Below are 20,817 nucleotides of genomic sequence, written 5' to 3' on the forward strand. Positions count from 1 at the left end.
AATCAATGCATTTCCTAGGTCACATTTATTAACATAATGTTACTGTATTCCTTGCAAAACAAAATTTAGGCTCCAGAATTTCTGTTCAAATTATTTGCAAAAACTGTCACCTAAAAACTACTTGACTTGATTTGACTTGATTTAATTACTTTTCATTTGTCAAGGCTCCTAGTCTTATGCTTTGATTTTACCTTAACTTTCTGATATTCTTTTGTCATCAATCAACCCTCACAGAGATTCTTCGGGCAAGTTATATCTGAACTAATTTATTATTGTCCAAGCATTCAAAAATCACCGTCTATTTTCTCTGAAGGTTCTGAGAAAAAGGGCTTTACTTTCCAAATGAAAGTAAGTGGCATGAACGATATATTTCATAGCTGATATGTAAGATCTGGATAACTTCCCAGTCTTCATTTTGAGATGACAAGTAAAAATAGGGTTGATATCAGGTTAAAGAACAGGTGTTTTAATAGTTTTTTTCCAGATTTAAAATGCCAAAGATAGCGAATAGCAAGTTAATATCATCATCTTACAGGTACTTGACACAAAACTATCAGCATATTCTGGCTTTGGAATTTGCTTTGAAGGAAATCTGTGAAAACTCTCACCTCCTACCCAACATCACCTTGGGCTTCCATATTTACAACAGCAATTTCATTGGAAGTTGGACCTATCGTGGTGCACTGGAGCTTCTTTCAACAAAGAACAAATTCATCCCCAACTACAAGTGCGATGGCCAGAACAATGAAGTAGCTGTCATTGGAGGACCCTATACAAAAATCTCTCTGGATATGGCAAATATCCTATGCAATTACAAGATTCAACAGGTGAGGCGTGCTCCCTTTTACATATACATACACCTACACATATCTTATATTCAGTGGTGGGATTCAAATAATTTAATAACTGGTTCTCTGCCCTAATGATTTCTTCCAACAACCATTTCACTAAGCTATTCAGAAAGTTAACAACCAGTTCTCCTGAACTTGTGTGAACTGTCTGAATCCCACCACTGCTTATATGTCTACCCAAATTGTGCATGTTTATTGCAGCAACATCTTTCAATTGCTTTTCTTTCTTCAGCTTATCTATGGTTCTTCACCTACAATTAATCATGGAGATGATTTCCACTGGATGTTCCCTAATAATAAGCTTCAGTACAGGGGTATTCTCCAATTATTGCTACATTTTGGGTGGACATGGATTGGGATGATTTCTCTGAACTATGATGATGGAGATTGTTTTATAGCAACTGTGATTTCAATGTTTGCTCAGAGAGGAATCTGCTTTGACTTCATTGAAAGTTTCCCCAAGAACACATACACTAATCAGTTCACTGAAATGTTAGAGGATGGAAATGAACTATATGACACTGTCATGGCAAGCATGGCATCTGCTGTAGTTGTACAAGGTGAATTTATGCTGAGTATGAGATTGTTATTCTCTTATCAAGGTCCATCAGAAAATGAGAAAATCTGGATTATGATAGCCCAGATGGATTTCACTTCCACTTCTATTCAAAGGAACTGGCCTTTACACTTCATTCATGGTGCTATATCTATTGTGGTTCACTCAAGTAACTTGGTAGGATTTCAGGATTTTGTTAGGGAAAGAAATCTAGCCAACAATCAAGAAGATGGCTTTCTCAAGGATTTTTGGGAAGATGCTTTTGAATGTGTGTTCCCAAACTCCACTGGAGAGAAGAATTTTGATGGTATATGCACTGGGGAGGAGAAGATAGAGACCCTACCTTCATCTATTTTTGACATGCATATGAATAGCCACAGTTACACTGTCTACAATACCATGTATGCTGTGGTACATGCCTTGAATGCTTTATATTCATTCAAAAGGAAACACAAAGTTGTTCCAGATAAAAGTCAACTGAATTGTCTCCATCAAGAATCGTGGCAGGTATCATTCTGAGCATATGTACGTGTGTCTGAATATATCCATGCTTGTATAATGTAAATTCTATTCTCACCCTTATTGGTGATAAGGTTTCCTCTCATCTCCTTACCAGAGACTTAGGAATTTGTGCAGCATCTGAGCTTTTTCTGGCACTGCACTCTTTGGATAGAGAACTGTGATGTAATTCCTGGGATTTGGGGGAGCCATTTTCCCAGCTTAAGACTCAAATTACGATGTTGGCCTTTTGTTTCCATATATTTTCTGTTCTTTTTTCACACCCTTGTACTTCTCCAGCTTCTCATAATCCTTCTTACTGATGTCACTTGCATCACTACATGTATTGCCACCACTGTCTTCTGGTTCTTGTCTACTATCATGATATCTATTTTATACCCATCTCTCTGGATTTGGAAATCCCATAAAATCTTAAGCTTTCTCATTCTCCATGACCTTCTGTGAGATCTTCCATCTGAACTAGCCCTTGTTCTATGCTGATGTACACAATGCCAACTCCTTTGTTTTGCCATTCAATGCATGCCCTTCCTGCCTGTATCTTACACTCCTACTACTATGTGCTGGACCTTCTCAAAGGTCTGTCTGTGTAACCTTTGATCCTGTTTAGTATGGTAGATCCCTGCTTCTATGATTCCGATGCCTGTTGTTGTGCTGCTATGATCAGATTTGGTCCAGCTCTTTCCAGATACCAATAGGATTTCCCAATGTTTGACACCTCAGATATCTGTTGAGAGCACAGCCCTTAGAGGGTCTTCTATTGCCATGGCATTTGCTCTGACTGATTTTCCTGTCAAGTCTCATGCTTTTTCAGGCATTCTCTCAGCAGCTCATCTTTGGGTGCCATCTTATTAATATACTCCCAAATGCTCTGGACGATGTCCAGGACAGTGGACTTCCTATTCTTAAAGGAAAACTTTGACAGAAAGCAATAATTAATCAGAAGTGGATTAAAGGTCTCTTTTTTCCAAAAGTCCTTTTAGCTCTTTGTCTAATCATTTTTATAAAACATTTCTCTCTTTTTCTCATTGAGTTGCATCATTTTCTTAGGACTGTCTCGTTTAACAATAATGCTGGGGAGCCTGTTTCCTTTGATGAAACTGGGCAATTGGTGTCAGGATTTGATCTAATCAACTGGATCACTTTGCCAAACCAGTCTCTCCTTAGAGTCAAAGTTGGAAGCTTAGATGTACATACTTCTGAAGAAATGAAATTCACCATTCAGGAGAAGGCCATTGTTTGGCCCACCAGTTTTAACCAGGTAAGCTAGATGAATCTGTTTGCAAAGTAAACTATGTCAAAATGTAAACCAAGTTTTTTTTGTTTGCTCCAAATTGAATGTTTTCTATAATTACCAACTTTCCTGCAAATTTCTACAATAATAACATACTGTTGCTTTATTATATTCATAATGAAAATGAATATATATGCATACTGATACCTTAAAATAAGTTGCTAAAGAAGTCAGTAAATTTATTCTAATAGAAGTCTCCTGCCTCCTGATTCTACTTTATCATAAAACTATACATTGTCAGGTTTTGTCATTGTTGTATGCTCTACATAGTACTTATATATATCCAACTCATGGATGCTTCAATACAGAAATCCATTCAGACTGGTTCAATGTAGTCAAATGAATCCATTTAGTCAAATGAATCTTTGAAAGAACAGAATAAAGAAAACAAAGAACAAGGGAACTATGATCATGTTCATCAAGTATGAGAAAAAGCTAGTATTGTCATAAACAGTACTTGGATAAACCCAAGTCAACACACTAATTTTGGACTTTGGAGATATATAGTGTATGCTCTTCCCAAACACTGGCTATAAAGAAATAAAATACTCATTTCTAAAAAGATTCTCATTAGGCAAAATAAACCAGATAGAGAACTGCACAACATCATCCACACATCCTGTTGGAGAAAGATCTCTAAGAAGGACACACAAGAATTGATTAATCAATTAGTTAATCTCTTCTACAGCCTCCTTAATTTAATTTAAAATTCTGAGCCATGGTGGTATAGTGGCTAGAATGCAGTATTGCAGACTGACTGCCATAGTTTGATTCTCTCTGGCTCAAGGTCGACTCAGCCTTCCATCCTTCCGAGGTCAGTAAAATGAGGACCCAGATTGTTGAGGGAAATATGCTGACTCTGTAAACTGTTTAGAGCAGTGGTCGCCAACCAGTGGGCCACTGGTGGGCCTTGAGAATATTTCGGTGGGCCGCAGAGAAATCTCACTCCCAGAGCACCCCCTCAAAGCAATTAATCCAGGCTGTGCAGCCCACATGGCCCGCAGGAACAGTCCTCGCCCACTCACTCCTTACCCGGCAAACTTGCCTGCTAAAATTGCTATTTTTCCTTTTTCCAACCATCATCTGTTCTGCTATGCTGAGAAATTTAGATTAACTAGGAAGCAGGAAATGGTTGGATTTCTTGCTTTCTAGCTTGTCTTTGGATCTTCGGCTCTGCTTCCCTTAGGACTGAAGGTTTGCTTGCAAGCAAATTCAGTGCAGACTCACAGCAAGCAAATTTGAGAGACAGAGCTAGTTGATGGCAGATAGATTGACTGAATGATTCTGTGAGCAAATCAATCTGCCTGCTTTGCCTGATTTTGGGTAAAAATTGCTTTTTTTAAAAAATAAAAAAAACAATATTTATATACATGGTGTGTTGTGAGTTAATTTTGTAAGTTTGCATGCTAGCAAATTTTATGAGTTTGCTTGCAAGCAAATTTTATGTGATAGATTGAGATAGCCAATGGCAGATAGCTAGATTTCTGAATGAATCTGTGATTCTGCCTGCCTGCTTTGCCTAATTTTGGATAAAAGTTGCTCTTTTTTTATAAAAAATTCAATGTTTATATAAATATTTATAATATTTACATACAAGCCATGCCCAGCCAGCCACATGACCACCAAACCACACCCACAAATTAGACCATGCCCACAGAGCCTGTTAGTGGTCCCTGGGATCTAGAAATTATGAGTTTGGTGGTCCCTGAGGTCCAAAAGGCTGGCGACCCCTGGTTTAGAGAGGGCTATAAAGGACTGTGAAGTGGTATATATATATATCTATGTGCTATTCAGTGGTAGGATTCAAATTTCTTAACAACCAGTTCTGTGGGTATGGACTAATTTTTGGGTGTGGCTTGGTGGTCATGTGACTGGGTGAGTATGGCTTGCTGGCTGGGCATGGCTTGGATGAGCATTGCCACATGGTCATGTGATTGGAAAACCAAATACAAGTGGTCCTCACTTAATGGCGGGTTGCTTAGCAACTGTTCTAATTTATGACTGACCTCCCCAGAGCTACCTGATCTGTTTTGGGAATTTTGACAGCCATGTGCACACACACACACACACACACACACACACACACACAATCCCTTCTAAACCTGCTATTCTATGATTCTGTAAGGATCTTCTGCTGGAGCAGGGGGCTGGACTAGAAGATAACCTTCCAGCCTTAATTTGTTGTGCTGTTTCAGAGTCTTCTGAAGACAGGATTTGTATCCTTCCTTCCTCTCCTTTTTTTCACTCTCTCCCTCCTTCCCTCCCTCCCTCCCTCCTTCCCTCCCTGTATTTATCTATCCATTCATATATCTCATTCACTTTCTCCTCCCTTCCACTCTTTCTTTCTTTTTCTTTCTTTGTCCCTTCCTTCCATCACTCCCTTTCTTTGTCTATCCCTTTTCTTCCTTTTGATTCCTTTCTCTTCTTTCTTTCTTTCTTTCTTTCTTTCTTTCTTTCTTTCTTTCTTTCTTTCTTTCTTCTCTCTCTCTCTCTCTCTTCCTCTCTCATCTTGTTTTTCTCTCTTCTTCTCTCATTCCCTCTTTTTCTCTCTTTCCCTCTTTTTCTCTCTCTCTTCCCACCCTCTTTCTCTGTCTCTATGGCTCTCTCCCCCCTCTTATCTTTCTCTTTCTCTCTCTCTCTCTCTCTCTCTCTCCCCCTCTCCCTGTCTTCCCTTCTCTCTCCACCACTCTCTGTCACTCTCTCTCTCTCTCTCTCTCTCTGTGTGTGTGTGTGTCTCTCTCTGTGTGTGTGTGTGTGTCTCTCTCTCTCTCTTTAAGCCATGGGTGGACCAAATCAGCAAGCTTTCCTTGGCAGTCTTTGCTACTTCTTTCATTTCTTCTTTGTGGAACCCAGACTGAGTGATTGCCAGTTGTGGTGGAAGTGCCCCTTTGATCGACCCTTCTCCTCCTCATGTTCTCCTGTTGCTGGGAGAGCAAGGGAGTCTTTCCCAGCAGAGCAAAAAGTTTGCAAGTTCCCCTCCAATAGGAAAACATTCAGCTCCGTGTGGCAGAGAAGCAGTCCAGTTGAATCCTGTTTCACTCTGCCACCTGAGCCACCTGATTCCCTATTGTAGGGGAAATTGCAAACTTTTTGCTGTGCTGGGAAAGACTTTCTTGATTCCCAGTAGCAGGAGAACATGAGCCTCTCCACATGTTCTCCAGTACCACAAAATTTACTCAGGTCCCCACAAGTCTGCATCTTGCCCCCTGCCTGGATTTACCACATCTGCTGGGCCTTACCGGCTGGGGGTTAGGGCAGCGGGTGGCAGCAGCAAAAGGCAAGTGGGGTGGGGGAAAAGGGTACTGGCAGTGGTAGATAGGTGACGGCCCCTGGAGCTTACAGTGCCTCACTCACCCAGGGAGACAAGACAAGACCAAAGCAGAAGGCATGCAGCAATGGCTGGCCTGGGGGGTGGGCAAAAGGAGGCTGCAGGCGATGCTGCACATGTGTGATAAGGACTGACTGGGCATGGAGGGGAGGGGTGGCCAGAGAAGGGTGAGGCCAGCCAGAGGTGCAATTTGCCAGTTCTCCAAACTGCAGAATCATAACAACCAGTTCTATAGAACCAGACAGAACTGGTAGAATCCCACCCCGATGCTATTGTTATTCTCCTTTTATCTGTTCTCCATTCAGGTTCAGCCCCTTTCTGTGTGCAATGATCATTGCCTTTCAGGTCATAGAAAAACTATGAAAGAAGGGAAGCTGTTCTGTTGCTATGACTGCCTTCCATGTGCGGAAGGAAAGATTTCAGCACAAGAGGGTAAGATATACATTAATTGTATTTGTTGATTGAATAAGATTGGTTGATTTCTGGCTCTATTATTCAAGATTCCTTGTCTCCAATTTCCTTTGAAAGTTAAGATTTTCACACCTCAGAATATTATGGAGCTGAAGTTCTAATTACCAGCAATCAGAGTTGGGGAGGCAGAAGATGTATGCAATCTTTTTTATCTATTCAAATACACCATTTTGTCCTCAATATAAAAGATAGTAAGAGAACACTTGTCTGATATTGATGAATACAGGTATTTGGGTTGGAAATATATAAACCAGGATAAACATTTTAAAACTGTATCTTTAAGAAAATGCAAAACTGTAACTGGGTGTGGTTTCTCAAACGGCCATAAGAGGGAGCCAGAAACCTGGGTTGTTTTGTCTTGGTCTCAGAAGAGAATGTGAGTAAGGTCTCTGTTTCCTTCTGTTGGAGAATATTGCCATTCCTCATAATTGACTGGTATTCTGGATTTAATGTAAGTCTGATACTGAACTCCTTTTTGACACTGGACTTTGATATTTGGATTATCCCTGGTTTGAAAAACTGACTGATCTTACCTGTGAATGACTTTGGACTGTATTTTGGACTTTTCTTAAACCTTTATTGAAAGTAAAACCCTACATTTACTGTACAGTGTATCTGTGTGCTGTGTGTGTATTATTCAAACACTACTCTCTATACGTCTCCCTGTATGCGCTCATTCTTCTAATGGGGAATTACCTCAGCAAATACAAATTACCAGGACCTGATGGATTACATCCCAGAATTTTAAAGGAACTGGCAGACACTGTACCGCATCTTTTAAAAATACTGAAGCATCAGGGAAGTAGCAGAGGACTGGAAACGAGCTGATGTACTTCAAAAAAAGGGGGAAAAAACATCCAGGAACACACAGACTAATCAGCCTAACATCAATACCCAGGAAGATACTGGAAAAGATATAAAAAAAACAACAACACAACAACCCAGATTTGCCAACATCTAGAAACAAGTAAAGTAATAATTAGCAGTCAACATGATTTTGTTAAAAACAGATCAAACAAATCTTGTTTCATTCTTCGACATAGTGACTAAATTAGTAAACCAGCAAAATACTATGGATGTAATATACTTAGACTTCAACAAAGGAGACCACAACCTACTTCTTGGTAAGCTAGAAAAAAGTGGGATAGAAGGCATCACCTCCAGATGGATTCGTAACTGGCTGACAAATTGAACTTAATGGGTCTACAGCTACATGGAGGGAAGTAAGCAGTGGAGTACCACAAGATTCCATCTTAGGCCCAGTTCAGTATCATCATAAATGACCTAGATGAGGGAATAGAAGGGGAACTTACCAAATTTGTGGATGATACTAAGCTGGCAGGAATAGCTAATACCCTAGATCAGGGCTGTCAAAGTCCTCACCCATGGGGTGGAAGCATCATGCACTGGCCATGCCCATGCCTGGTTTAGCGAAGGGAAATAAGTCCTGATATGTCATGTGGTGCCACTGTGAGATGAGTTTAACAAACCTGTGCTACATGATAGACTCAGGGTCCAGATGGATCCTGAAAGATTTGGACACTGGGCCCTATCTAACAAAATGAAATTCAATGTAGAGAAAAGTCTTATATTTAGGCAAGAAAAACCAAAGGTACACATATAGACTGAGTGAAACCAGGCTTAATAGCAGTAACTGCAAGATGGATCTTGGAGTCTTAGTGGACAACCAGTTAAAACATGCGCCAGCAGTGTGGGTCAGCAGCCAAAAAAGCCAATACAACCCCAAATGACATTTAAAAAGGATCAAGTGAGGTATTAATTCCCCTTTATAAAGTCTTAGTAAGACCACACTTGGAATACTGAATCCAGTTTTGATCACCACACTATAAAACAGATGTTGAGAGTCTAGAAAAAGTGCAGAGAAGAGCAACCAGGATGATTAGGAGATTGGAGACTAAAACATATGAAAAATGGTTACAAGAACAGTGCATGGCTACTCTGGTGAAGAGAAGGACCAGGGGAGACCTGATAACAGTGTTCCAATATTTGAGGGGCTGTCACAGAGAGGAAGGGGTAAAGCTATTTTCCAAGGCACCCAAAGGCCAGACAAGGAATAATTGATGGAAGCTGATCAAGAAGAGATTCAATTTAGAAATAAGGAGAAATTTTCTGACAGTGAGAACAATCAACCAATGGAATAATTGCCTTCAAAAGTTGTGGGAGCTTCATTACTGGTGGCTTTCAAGAAGAGATTGGACTGCCATTTGTCAGAAATGGTGTAGGGTCTCCTTGGTCATCCTTCCAACTCTGTTAATCTGGTAGAGTCAAACACCATCAAACCAATTTCCAAACAATTACAGATTTGTTTTTGGGAACTAGATGGAGCTCAAGACATGTTAAAGAACAAGAGGTATAAAAACACTCAAATAATATGCTAGAGGCATGACATATACTACATAAATAATGTACTATGTTCTTTTTCAGATGCAGACGACTGTGTCCCATGTCCAGGAGATCAATATGCAAATTTCCATCAAAATGCATGCATTTTCAAAGAGATCACTTTCTTGCATTACCAAGAACCTTTAGGAATTACATCTTTGGTGTTTGCATTCTCCTTCGCTTTCTTGACGGTATTTGTGTTAGTTATCTTCATTAAGCACAATGACACACCGATTGTCAAAGCCAACAACCAGAGCCTCTCCTACCTTCTTCTCACTTCTCTTCTCTTCTCCTTCCTTTCTGCTTTCCTTTTCATTGGTCGGCCTACCATACTGACATGTCTCCTTCAACAAGTTGCTTTTACTTTCATATTTTCAGTAGCAATTTCTTGTGTGCTGGCCAAAACTATCATTGTTGTTCTTGCTTTCATGGCCACCAAGCCAGGATCTGGAATAAGGAAATGGGTAGGGAACAGATTGGCTACTTCTATTGTGTTTTCCTGCTCCTTTCTTCAAGCATCTCTTTGTGCAATTTGGCTGGCAACCTCTGCCCCATTTCCACATTTTGACATGTATTCCCTGCATGAAGAAATTATACTGGAATGTAATGAAGGGTCTACCTATATGTTTTACTGTGTCCTGGGCTTCATGAACATTCTTGCCCTAGTCAGTTTCATGGTCGCCTATCTAGCTAGGAACTTGCCTGACACCTTTAATGAAGCCAAGTTTATCACCTTCAGTATGCTGATCTTCTGCAGTGTGTGGTTGTCTTTTTTCCCAGCCTATCTGAGCACCAAGGGCAAACACATGGTAGCTGTGGAAATCTTCTCCATCTTTGGCTCCAGTGCAGGTTTATTGGCTTGCATTTTTTTACCCAAATGTTACATTATTATATTAAGGCCTGAACTAAATAAAAGAGAACAGCTAGTGAGAAGGAAATAATATCTCCAAATTTTTTACTGAACATTTCTAACAACTGCATGTGATAAGCAATATGTTTAAATTTAAAAATAAAATTTATGAAAATGTCTTGTGGAACTTCTTGCAATCTTGAGGTACTCCCAGGCCTAAGTAAAAGCATGTTATATTTTAACTACTAATACTAATGTTTGTGCTTTTTGTAATCAGTTTGCTGAAAGGTTGGAGGAAGGAAATAATGTTTATGACATTTTCATGGCAAGCGTGGAATCTGCTGTGATTGTACAATGTGAATTTATGCTAGGTATGAGATTGTTGTTCTCTTATCAAGTTAAATCAAAAGATGAGAAAGCCCAGATGGATTTCACTTTCAAAGGAACTATCCTTTGCACTTAATTCATGGTGCTATCATGGTTCATCATGGTTCACTTAGGGGACTTGGTAGGATTTCATGATTTTGTTGGGAAGAGGAATCTCACCACCAGTCAAGAAAAAGGGCATTGGGCTTACCTGATACGCCCGTTCTCTTTGAGCTGCGAAGAGCATCCAGGATTGGGAGGTGATTCGGTCTCTCCATTTGTAGGCTGAGCTTGAATTGAGGAACGCTCCGCCTCCTCCACGTGACTCCTCCGTAGCGTTCCCCAGTTTTGTGAAGACGAGAGGAAAAAAAGGTGCTCTCATCCCTACTACCTAAAAAAGGGTTCCTTGGCCGAAACTAGGTCCCACCAGATGGAAAAAAAGGGTGGGGCTGGATGCTCTTCGCAGCTCAAAGAGAACGGGCATATCAGGTAAGTCCAATGCCCTTTCTCCTATGAGCTGCTCCCAGCATCCAGGATTGGGGCATACCAAAGCTTGGCCTGTCCTACGGGAGGGACTCCTCCTGGTCTGGAATCTCCTCAGGGTCCCTAAGGACCCGTTGCAGAAACCATCTACCAAATGAAGCCTCTGCAGATGCAAACACATCGATTTTATAATCCCTGATGAAAGGAGATGGGAAGGCCCAAGTTTCCGCCCAGCAAAATTCGATTACTGGTGCCTGGGTGGCCCAAGCTGCCGATGTTGCCACACTCCTAGTTGAATGCACAGTTATGCCTCTGGGCACCTGCAGGGCCTGGGACTCATAAGATTTATGGCTGCCCTGATCCAATGGCCTACAGTAGACGATGACACCCTATGCCCCTGTGTTTTGGGTTGAAAGGAGAGAAATAAGGCCTCCGGTTTTCTGAATGGTTCTGTGCGCTTGATGTAGATTCGCAGAGCATGCCTTACATCAAGTTTGTGCCATTGCCTTTCCTTTCATGTGATGGCCTGGGACAAAAGTTGGGAAGGATGAGCTCTTGGGCTCTATGGAAGGCTGAATTTACCTTGGGCAAGAACGTGGGATCGGGACGGAGGATCACCTGATCAGCATGAAAGACACAGAGGTCCTGTCTGACAGACAGGGCTGCTATTTCTGATATGCACCTAGCGGATGTGATGGCTACAAGGAAAACTACCTAATATTTCAAAAATTGGAGGCTTGCCTCCCTTAAAGGTTCAAAAGGTTCTTTGGTGTGAGAGAGAAGGACTTTGTTAAGGTCCCAAGTGGGGTAATGGTGTACTGCTGGGGGGCGTAAGTTAGTGGCCCCTCTAAGAAAAGCCCTTATGCGTGTGTGATGTGAGAGGGAACTAAAACCCTCGCAGGAAACCCTCGCAACTGATGACAGTGCAGCTACCTGTCATTTCAGTGTATTAGGAGACAGTCCCTTGTCAAGTCCCTCCTGAAGGAATTCTAAAATTTGGGCGACAGAGGGGGAAGCTGGGTTAATTTGAAATTTGCTGCACCATCTACAGAAAATGGCCCATGTGGCGTTGTAAATTTGGATGGTTGAGGGCCGTATGGCAGCTAGGATGGTGTCAATGACCTTGTTGGAGAGCATTTCGCTCCTCAAACTGCTCCACTCAACCTCCAGACGGTTAGTTGAAACCATTGAGGTTCCGGGTGTCAGAGGGGCCCCTGTGATAGAGAGATCCTGTCTGGTGGAATCCTCTAAGGAGGGGCCACTGAGAGAATGCAGAGGTCCACAAACCACGGCCATCTGGGCCAGTGAGGAGCAACTAGGAGCACTTCCACTTTCTCATGGAGCAGCTTCTGAATAACCTTCCTAACAGCTACAAGGGCTAGAGGGGGGAATGAGTATAGGAGCCCTGTGGGCCATGGGCAGTGGAGCGCGTTGTGATTCTCCACCCTTGGGATGGGTACCTTGAGAAGAATCTCGGGAGCTGGGCATTGAGAGGGGAGGCAAATAGGTTTACCACTGGTTGTCCGAATATCCTTGCTGCTTCTTTGAACAGGGAAGGGTGGAGGCGCCACTCTGACTGATCTATTGTGGCCCTGCTTAACCAGTCTGCTTGAGTATTTGATAGGCCCGATATGTGCTCTGCCTTGATGGACAGAAGGTTGTTCTCCACCCAGCGACACAGGCGCTCGGCTTCCCTCATTAATTGTATTGATTGTGTGCCCCCCTGTTTGTTGATGTGGGCTTTGGCTGTCACGTTGTCTATTAAAATGAGGATGTGCTGCTCACGTACCTGGGGGAGGAAGCTGTGCAGGGCCAGGTGCACAGCGTGAAGCTCCAGCCAGTTGATGCTGCACGCCTGTTCTATAGCCGACCATCTGCCCTGGGATGTGAGTGACTGGGCATGGGCGCCCCATCCATATAGACTGGCATCTGTGGTGATAGTCAATCTGTGAGGCTCTTTGAAGAAGCAGCCTTTGTTGATGACCGGTTTGGCCCACCAGAGAAGGGACGTGAGGACCTTGGGAGGTACCCTGACTGTGAGTTTGGAATTGCTTCTGCCAGATCTCTGGTACGGGAGCAGGAACCACTGGAGGGACCTGGTGTGGAGACGGGCCCAGGGAACAATAGAAATGCAAGATATCATTTTACCCAATCGTTTGGATAACTCCAGGAGGGGAACCTTCCTAAGGTGCCTGATTTACCTAACCAGTTTTTGCATACTAAGTAGTCTATCTGAAGACAGGTAGACTTTGCCCTCCACTGTGTCAATGACTGCCCCTAAGTGAGTTATTCGGGTAGATGGGGATAATTGGCTCTTTTTCCAATTTATGAGAAACCCATGTTCCTGGAGAGATGTCAAGGTGACCTGTGTGTCCCTCACTGCTTGGTGGGTAGAGGGGGACAAGATTAGAATGTTGTCCAGGTAGCATTGGAGACGAATGGGAATATTCCTGAAGTGAGCAGCCAGCGTTGCCAGGACCTTGGTAAAGGTTCTGGGGGCAGAGGCCAGTGCAAAAGGAAGGGCCACATATTCGAAGTGGTGATTGTTATAGCAGAACCTTAAGAATTTGTAATGGGAAGGCTGAATTGCAATGTGTAAGTACGCTTCCGTCAAGTCTATGGACATGAGCACGTCCCCGTGCCTGATGCCCAGAGTATCGACTGCAAGGTGTGCATCTTGAATTTCTGGTATGTTAGGAAGTGGTTAAGTCGTTTCAAATCTAAGATCTCTCTCCACCACCACCCCGAGTGTTTTGGTACAACAAAGAGGTGGGAGCAAAAACCCCGACCTCGTTGCTCGGACGGCACTGGTTGAATGGTTCTTATGTTTAGGAGATGCTGGATTGCGGAGTCCATTAGACTATGCTTGACCAGGTCTCTGGAAAGGGGAGATGACATAAAGAAATTTGGGGGAGTGGATTGGAACTCGAGGGCAAGGCCAAATCTAATGCTGTCCCTGACCCAAGAGTCAGAGGTAGAGGAATCCCATTGACTAGCGAACGATTTGAGATGTCTGCCAATGGGGAGAGTGTCCTTTGATCTATCTTGGACATCAGAAGGGCCTACTACCAGCTCCCCGAAAAGGCCTCTTATATTGACTGTCCTTCCGGCTCCTGTCTCCCGAGTTGGCTCTATCCTGGGGTTGACCTGACCTGAACGATGGGGGCCTCTGATACCTGGGGGAGAAGGGTGCCTGATAGAAGGGCTGAAAGGAACTCCTCCAAAAGGGCTGAGAGGTTCTGAAGTCTAACCTTTGTGTGAGGGAAGGAAGGAATTTTTTTTTTTACTACAGGTCTCCATCAGTAGTGGGGCCAGGGAAGGGCCAAATGGTTTGTTTCCTACTATAGGGGAGGAAGCCAGCTTGGACTTGTTCTTAAAGTCTGCTTGCCAATGCCTCACCCATAGTAGATGGCGGGCTGAGACGTTGGAGGAAATTGCCCTTGCAGAAAATGTAACGGCATAGTAAGTGGCATCAGCCGAAAACTCGGCTGCTGCAGTGAGCTTGGCAATGTCCTGGTGTGCCCTGATGTTGGATGTAGGGATGTGTTGTTTGAGTTGACGAAGCCATTGAATGGATGAATTTGTAAAAAAAGATGCGGCCATAGCCGATCTGATGGCCCAAGCATCCAACTGATGAGCCCTGCATAGAGCCAACTAGTCCCACTTTTCTCCTGGCTTCAGGACTTCCAGCGCATCAGTCAGAGTTGAGGAGGATGCCAGGCCCACTATGGGCTCGTCTACCTCAAGGGTGTTTAACAATTTTGAGAATTCCGGATCCAAATTAAAATATTTTTTGTCTTGACTAGAGGGGGCTGGGGGCACCAGTGTAGATGCTAGTTGCTTTCACACTAGGTCGGTAAGGATGGTGGAGCTAAGATAGTCTCGGCCTCCACAATGGGCTGGTTAAAATGAGATCCTCTGGCTCCTCTGTTGAAGGAGTGGGGAGCTCTGTTGATGGTTGCTTAGTTAGACCTGAAATGTACTTGGACTTGAATAACAAGAATTTGAACAGGTGGGGCTTGAGTAAGCCCGCAAAGGCAGGCTGGTCAGAGGTGAGCCCCTCGTCCTCAAACATTTCACCTTCTAGAGGGTCTGCCTCGCTCTAGTAGATAGACCCCAAATCAAACTCGTCAGGATCCATGAACTGTTCCAAGTCCCCCTCGCCCTCTATTTCTTCCTCCTCCCACTCCTGAAGGGGGGTCTCCCTTTGCAGGGGTACCTGAGCCTGTTGGTCCAACCTGGGTAAGGACCTCATTGAGTGAGACTCCTGGTCAGAAGCCACTGTAAATTGACCAGACCTTGTTGCTTGCTGGATTCTGGCTGCTATTCCTTGGTGAATAGCCAACTCCATCCAGGATCTTATTCTTTCTGGAACTTCCTCAATGAGAGACTCCTCTTGACAGAGGCCAGCTGCTTTAGGGGTAAACGTGGCTTCTGGAGCCCTTCTAGCCGATGTGCCCGGAACCGGTGTCTGATGTTCCTGTGAGGGTAGGCTGCGCCTGGTTGAGAAGGAAACATATAGAGGAGGGGGTTGAGCAGAAGTGGAGGGACTGGAGGATGGAAGAACCTGAGGCACCTTGAGTGCTTCCTTAGCTCATTTGTCAATTTCCTTTTCGAGGGACTTATGGCGCCTCAAGGCGTCTCTCTGGGCAGCTTTGGAAGTCTCTTTAGCCTGCTTGTGCAAATGATGGGTCTTAGCTTTTGCCTTCAAAGAAGGTCCTCTGGAAGAATTACCATCTGCCATTTTAGTGATTTGTATATATTGAAATAATAGGCTGAATCAGAATAAGGTGGTTGGAACGCCCAGGGGTCTGCTTCTGGGTAAGAACGGTTGCCCTGATAAGATATTTCATGTCCCCCTTTTTGACTATATATATATATATATATATATATATATATATATATATATATATATATATATATATATATATATATATATATATATATAAATATGAATATGAATGGTTGTACCTCAGTGATAACATTTTAGTGGATTAAAATATTATACTACCAGTATATGAATAATAAGATATTATTATTATTATTATTATTATTATTATTATTATTATTATTATTATTATTATTAGGAAAATGGTGCGTGCCACGAGGTGACTTCAAAATGGCATCCGCCAGTCACTCGGGTGATAGTCGCACCACTCAGCGGCAGTTTCCCACCAAGGAAAGTGAAGCCGAGGCTCTGTTAGAAGAGGCGGCTAAGGAAGAGAGGAATTAGCCCTTCTGTTTCAAAAATGGTGTTCGAGGGTGGGGGGAAATCAGTAGTATGACTCAGGCCGGAGCAATACAAAACCGCTAGGCAAACAAAGGAAAAAACGGAACGAAATGAAGGGGCAAGGAAAAGGAAGGCAGAATGGGGTGTTTTTTGTTTGTTTGTTTGGGGCAGTGTGAAGCCACAGGTGACCTGCTTCAACACCTCCCCTGGGGGCGCAGCTGTGCTTCCCCTAGGTGGATAGGGTGCCCAAGATAACAATTGTGCAGAGGCTAAAGGGAGTAATAAATCAAACCTGGTAAGGACTCTATGAGTGTGATTGCGAAAATTCCTGCTTTGGCCAAGGAGCTAGTAAAGAAACAGCCTGTCTCGCACAAGGCTGAGCAAGAACTGGGGAAGGCTACGGAGGAGTCACGTGGAGGAAGTGGAGCATTCCTCAATTCAAGCTCAGCCTACAAATACAGAGACTGAAGCATCTCCCAATCCAGGATGCTCGGAGCAGCTCATAAGAGAATGGCTTTCTCAAGGATTTTTAGGAAGATGCTTTTCAATGTGTGTTCCCCAATTGCAATGGAGAGAAAATTTTTGATGGTATATTTTTATCTATCTATCTATCTATCTATCTATCTATCTATCTATCTATCTATCTGTTTGTTTGTTTATTTTTGTCAATTTCTTACAAGATAATAGGTATAAGTAAAAACATAGTTATGAATACATGGATACATATAAGAAAAAGAAAAGAAACAATAGGACAGGGATGGTAGGTGCATTGGTGCACTTATGCACACCCCCTACAGACCTCTTAAGAAAGGGGTGAGGTCAATAGTAGAAAGTCTAGGATTAAAGTTTTTGGAGTTTGGGGAAGAAACCACAGAGTCAGGTAGAGTATTCCAGACATTGATCACTCTGTTGCTGAAGTCCTATTTCCTGCAATCAAGTTTGGTGCAATTACCCCTGAGTTTGTTTGCTCTTGTATTGTTATGGTTGAAGCTGAAGTATTCATTGACAGGTAGGACATTGCAATGTATGATTTTATATGCTATACTTAGATCGGACTGAAGGCGGCATACTTCTAGGTTTTCTAGGTCCAGGATTTCAAGTCTGGTGGCATAAGGTATTCTGCAACGAGTAAAAAAGGGGAGAACTCTTCTTGTGAAATATTTCTGGACTTTCTCAACTGTGTTAATATCAGATGCGTAGTGTGGATTCCAGACTGATGAGCTGTATTCGAGTATTGGTCTAGCAAATGTTTTGTATGCTCTAGTTTGTAGTGTAATATTACCAGAGAAAAAGCTCTATAAGCTTAAGTAAACAACTCTTAATGCCTTTTTGGCTATGTAGTTGCAGTGGGTTCTAGCACTTAGATCATTAGAGATGAGTACTCCGAGGTCCTTGACAGAGTTTGGATGACCAGCAAGGTCTTGACTATTCAGCCTGTATTTTATTTTCTGATTTATTTATTTTTTGCCAATATGTAAGACAGAGCATTTGTTTGTTGAGATTTGAAGTTGCCATTTGTTTGACCATTCTGATACATAGTCAAGATCTTTTTGAAGGGTAGCAGTATTGTCTGTGATGTTGAATAGCTTTACATCACCAGCGAAGAAGATGCAGTTGCTTTTAATATGATCACAGAGGGGCTTCTGATTTGGGCTTCTTCGGCGATAGACCAAAATCTCCAATCATGCGCAGTTTTGATCTGTGCTTGCTTCCGGAGAGCCCTAAGCCAGCTGGATTTGGGGCTAAGCCACCCCATAGAGGTGGTGAAGAGAAGGGAGACTGCTAGCGGGGTCGAGGAGAGTTTCATCTCTCCTCCCCAGCTAGCCATTACTCCCTTTCCCAAAGGCGGTTGCAGCAGTGGTCAGAAATGGCCACCTCAAAGAAGAACTCGACCAGAAAAGAATGTGAAAGGAGGATGATAAGAGAAAGTTTTGGCTGACCGGGTCGAACTGAATAAGCAACAATATAAGGTACCCTGGAATTTGTATTATAAAGAATAACATTGTTCCCAAAGAAGACTTTGAAGTGGCGAATGAAAGAGGGAAGGGAAAGTATTTAGGGGTTTTTGTTTTTTTCTTCCCTATATTAACAACTAAGAGATTTAAGCAAAAAACTGGCAAAAATCCACTTTGATATTATCAGGTATTTAAGCTGAAAATAAATTGTCAAAGGGATAATAAAGATTTCTGGATTCTCAAAAACTTTTAAAAGAAGGAAAAAACTAAAGTGTGGGATCTGGAAAAATGGAGGAGACCACCTGGAAGTGAAAGGAATTAACAGCGAAACTTTAACAAGATTCCTAAAATATACATTTTAAATGAAACTTTGTAACAAGGTAAGAGAACCCCAGGAAGAGAAAGTGGAAAAGAGAAGGAAGAAGAAACAGCTTTGGATTATTTGGGTTACTTGGTGATTTTTGGATTTTTGGCTATCGGATCTAAAGGACTAAAATTAATCAGGTGGTTGTTTAAAAGCTTTTAAAATGGTATCATCCTTGGAAGAATTGAGAATGGAACTTAAAAAACAGAAAGAAGCCAAATCGGAATTTTTAAATAATGTTTTTTACATATTTTTTTCCAATTAGTTAATAGTGAATCTCTAATAAGATGTCTATGAAAGTAATGCCTGTAGAACAAGAAGGGCGGGACAAAGAAGAAGCCATCATCAATGACCAAGTATTTCTATATGGGGAAAAGAAAGGAAAGGGGGGAAAGAGAGTGAAAAATTTAAGATTTGAAAAAACAACCCCCAAAAAGAATAGTTTGCAAAGTAATTACAACATTAGGAAGAAACAGAAGAGAGGGTTACAGAAGAGACAATCAGAATTAGATAGAGAAGGGGTCAAAAAGGGAAGGGAGAAGAAGAGGGGGAAGAGGGAAAGGAAAAGAAATTATACAGGACAGAAACAGGACATAGAGAAACAGGGAAAACATACAAGGATTAAGGGTATAAGCCTTTTTAGCAGACACAGAGATAGTGGGTGAAAACTTAATTAAAAGGGGGATTCTGCAAGGGTACATAAGATAGTATTGTTATATTAGAAATAGAAATGAACTTTGAAAACATGAAACAAGTGTGATTGAAATGATAGATAAAATACTCATTGTAATGTAATGGAATGTTTAATAAATAAATGAAATAAAGAGAATGGGAGAATGAAATTAGGAAAGGAGGGGAACACTTTAATTATTATAAATGTGTGTCAGCCTCCAAGATCTTTTCTACTGCTTTGCATCTTTTGGCTGCCATAAGTAATGGGGGGAGGGGGGTTGTGTCTGGAAAGACAGCTGAAGGTGTTACATTCTTGGGCTGAAAAAGTAAGGAGTGGGGGGGAGTATAAATTCCTGCTCTTAAGTTTCTATTTCCTTGCCTAGCTTTCTTTCCTTTGCGCAGCTGTGAATCTTTATCAAAATATGTCAAGGTCAACAGACAGAGGCCTTATCACCACCTGAAGATGCCCACATGATCATATTCACATTATCATATTTTAATTGGTAGAATCTTTTCAACTTTGGGGGGTGGGAACAATTTCATCACTTTGTATATGTGATCTGCGCGCCTAATTTCTCAGATTCAGAATTCTACCTGTAGCTTCCACTTCGAATTCCAGTAAAAGATATCTTTCCTCTAATCTATGGAGTCTAAGTATTTCTTTCTTGGATTTTGAATGGAGCACTGACTGACAATGTGTTATAAAAATTTAAGTGAAGAGGAATATGAAAGAAACATGAAAAAGTTATGGAAATATTATAAGTGTTCCTAGAAGTATGATACCCTATTGAAAAGAAATGTTAAAGATGTTGAAGATTATAACTAACATTCGTGATAGAGCTGGATTGGAATAGAATAAGTATATCATTTATTATTGTTATATATATATATTTCTCTTTAAGAACTTAATGCGTATTTCAAGAATGTACTAAGCAAAATTCAACTGGAAGTTTTGTGTTATATTGAATGTTATAATTGCAAAGGCATAAATTGAAGTTTAAATAAGAGTTGAACGGATAAAAATTAAAAGATACAAAGGTGTCATACTCCAATTAGTAACTACAGGGGAAATTTTTGTTTAATCAGAAAAGAAAATATGAAATTGAAACAGGACACACAAAAATATAAATATAATGACTAGAAAGATATTGAAGCGTAGAAAAAGGTATATATAATTGAATTTAGAAAGGAATGAGATAATTTCAAGTAAGATTGAGAAAACTAAGGAAAGGGAAATATTGTTGAGAAAATTTTAAAATAGTAATAAGATATGGAATAGAACATAAAGATGAATATGAAATTGAATTTCTGTCTGTATGGAGAAGTGATAACCCAGGACCATGCTATTCTAAAAAAAAGAAATTTCACTTGTATTATGTTTTGTGAAAACCCAAATAAAATTTTTATTTTAAAAAAATGATCACAGAGGTCATTTATGTAGAGTATGAAGAGAGTTGGTCCTAGAACACTGCTTTGGG

The 20,817-nt window shown here is 41.6% G+C and overlaps 1 protein-coding gene across 1 annotated transcript; it reads left to right on the forward strand.

Moving 5' to 3' along the window:
- Nucleotides 1-491: 491 nt before the first annotated feature.
- LOC113449926 (vomeronasal type-2 receptor 26-like) lies at nucleotides 492-10,379 on the forward strand. The gene is made up of 4 exons (XM_087917269.1): nucleotides 492-827; nucleotides 1,084-1,808; nucleotides 2,974-3,184; nucleotides 9,416-10,379. Exons 1-4 carry the CDS (start codon nucleotides 492-494, stop codon nucleotides 10,358-10,360), a joined length of 2,217 nt encoding a protein of 738 aa, XP_087773395.1. The 3' UTR covers nucleotides 10,361-10,379.
- Nucleotides 10,380-20,817: the final 10,438 nt, after the last annotated feature.

This window comes from Pseudonaja textilis, chromosome Z, assembly GCF_049901715.1.
Source record: "Pseudonaja textilis isolate UNSWEBS1 chromosome Z, rPseTex1.2, whole genome shotgun sequence".
Classification (NCBI taxonomy): Eukaryota; Metazoa; Chordata; class Lepidosauria; order Squamata; family Elapidae; genus Pseudonaja; species Pseudonaja textilis.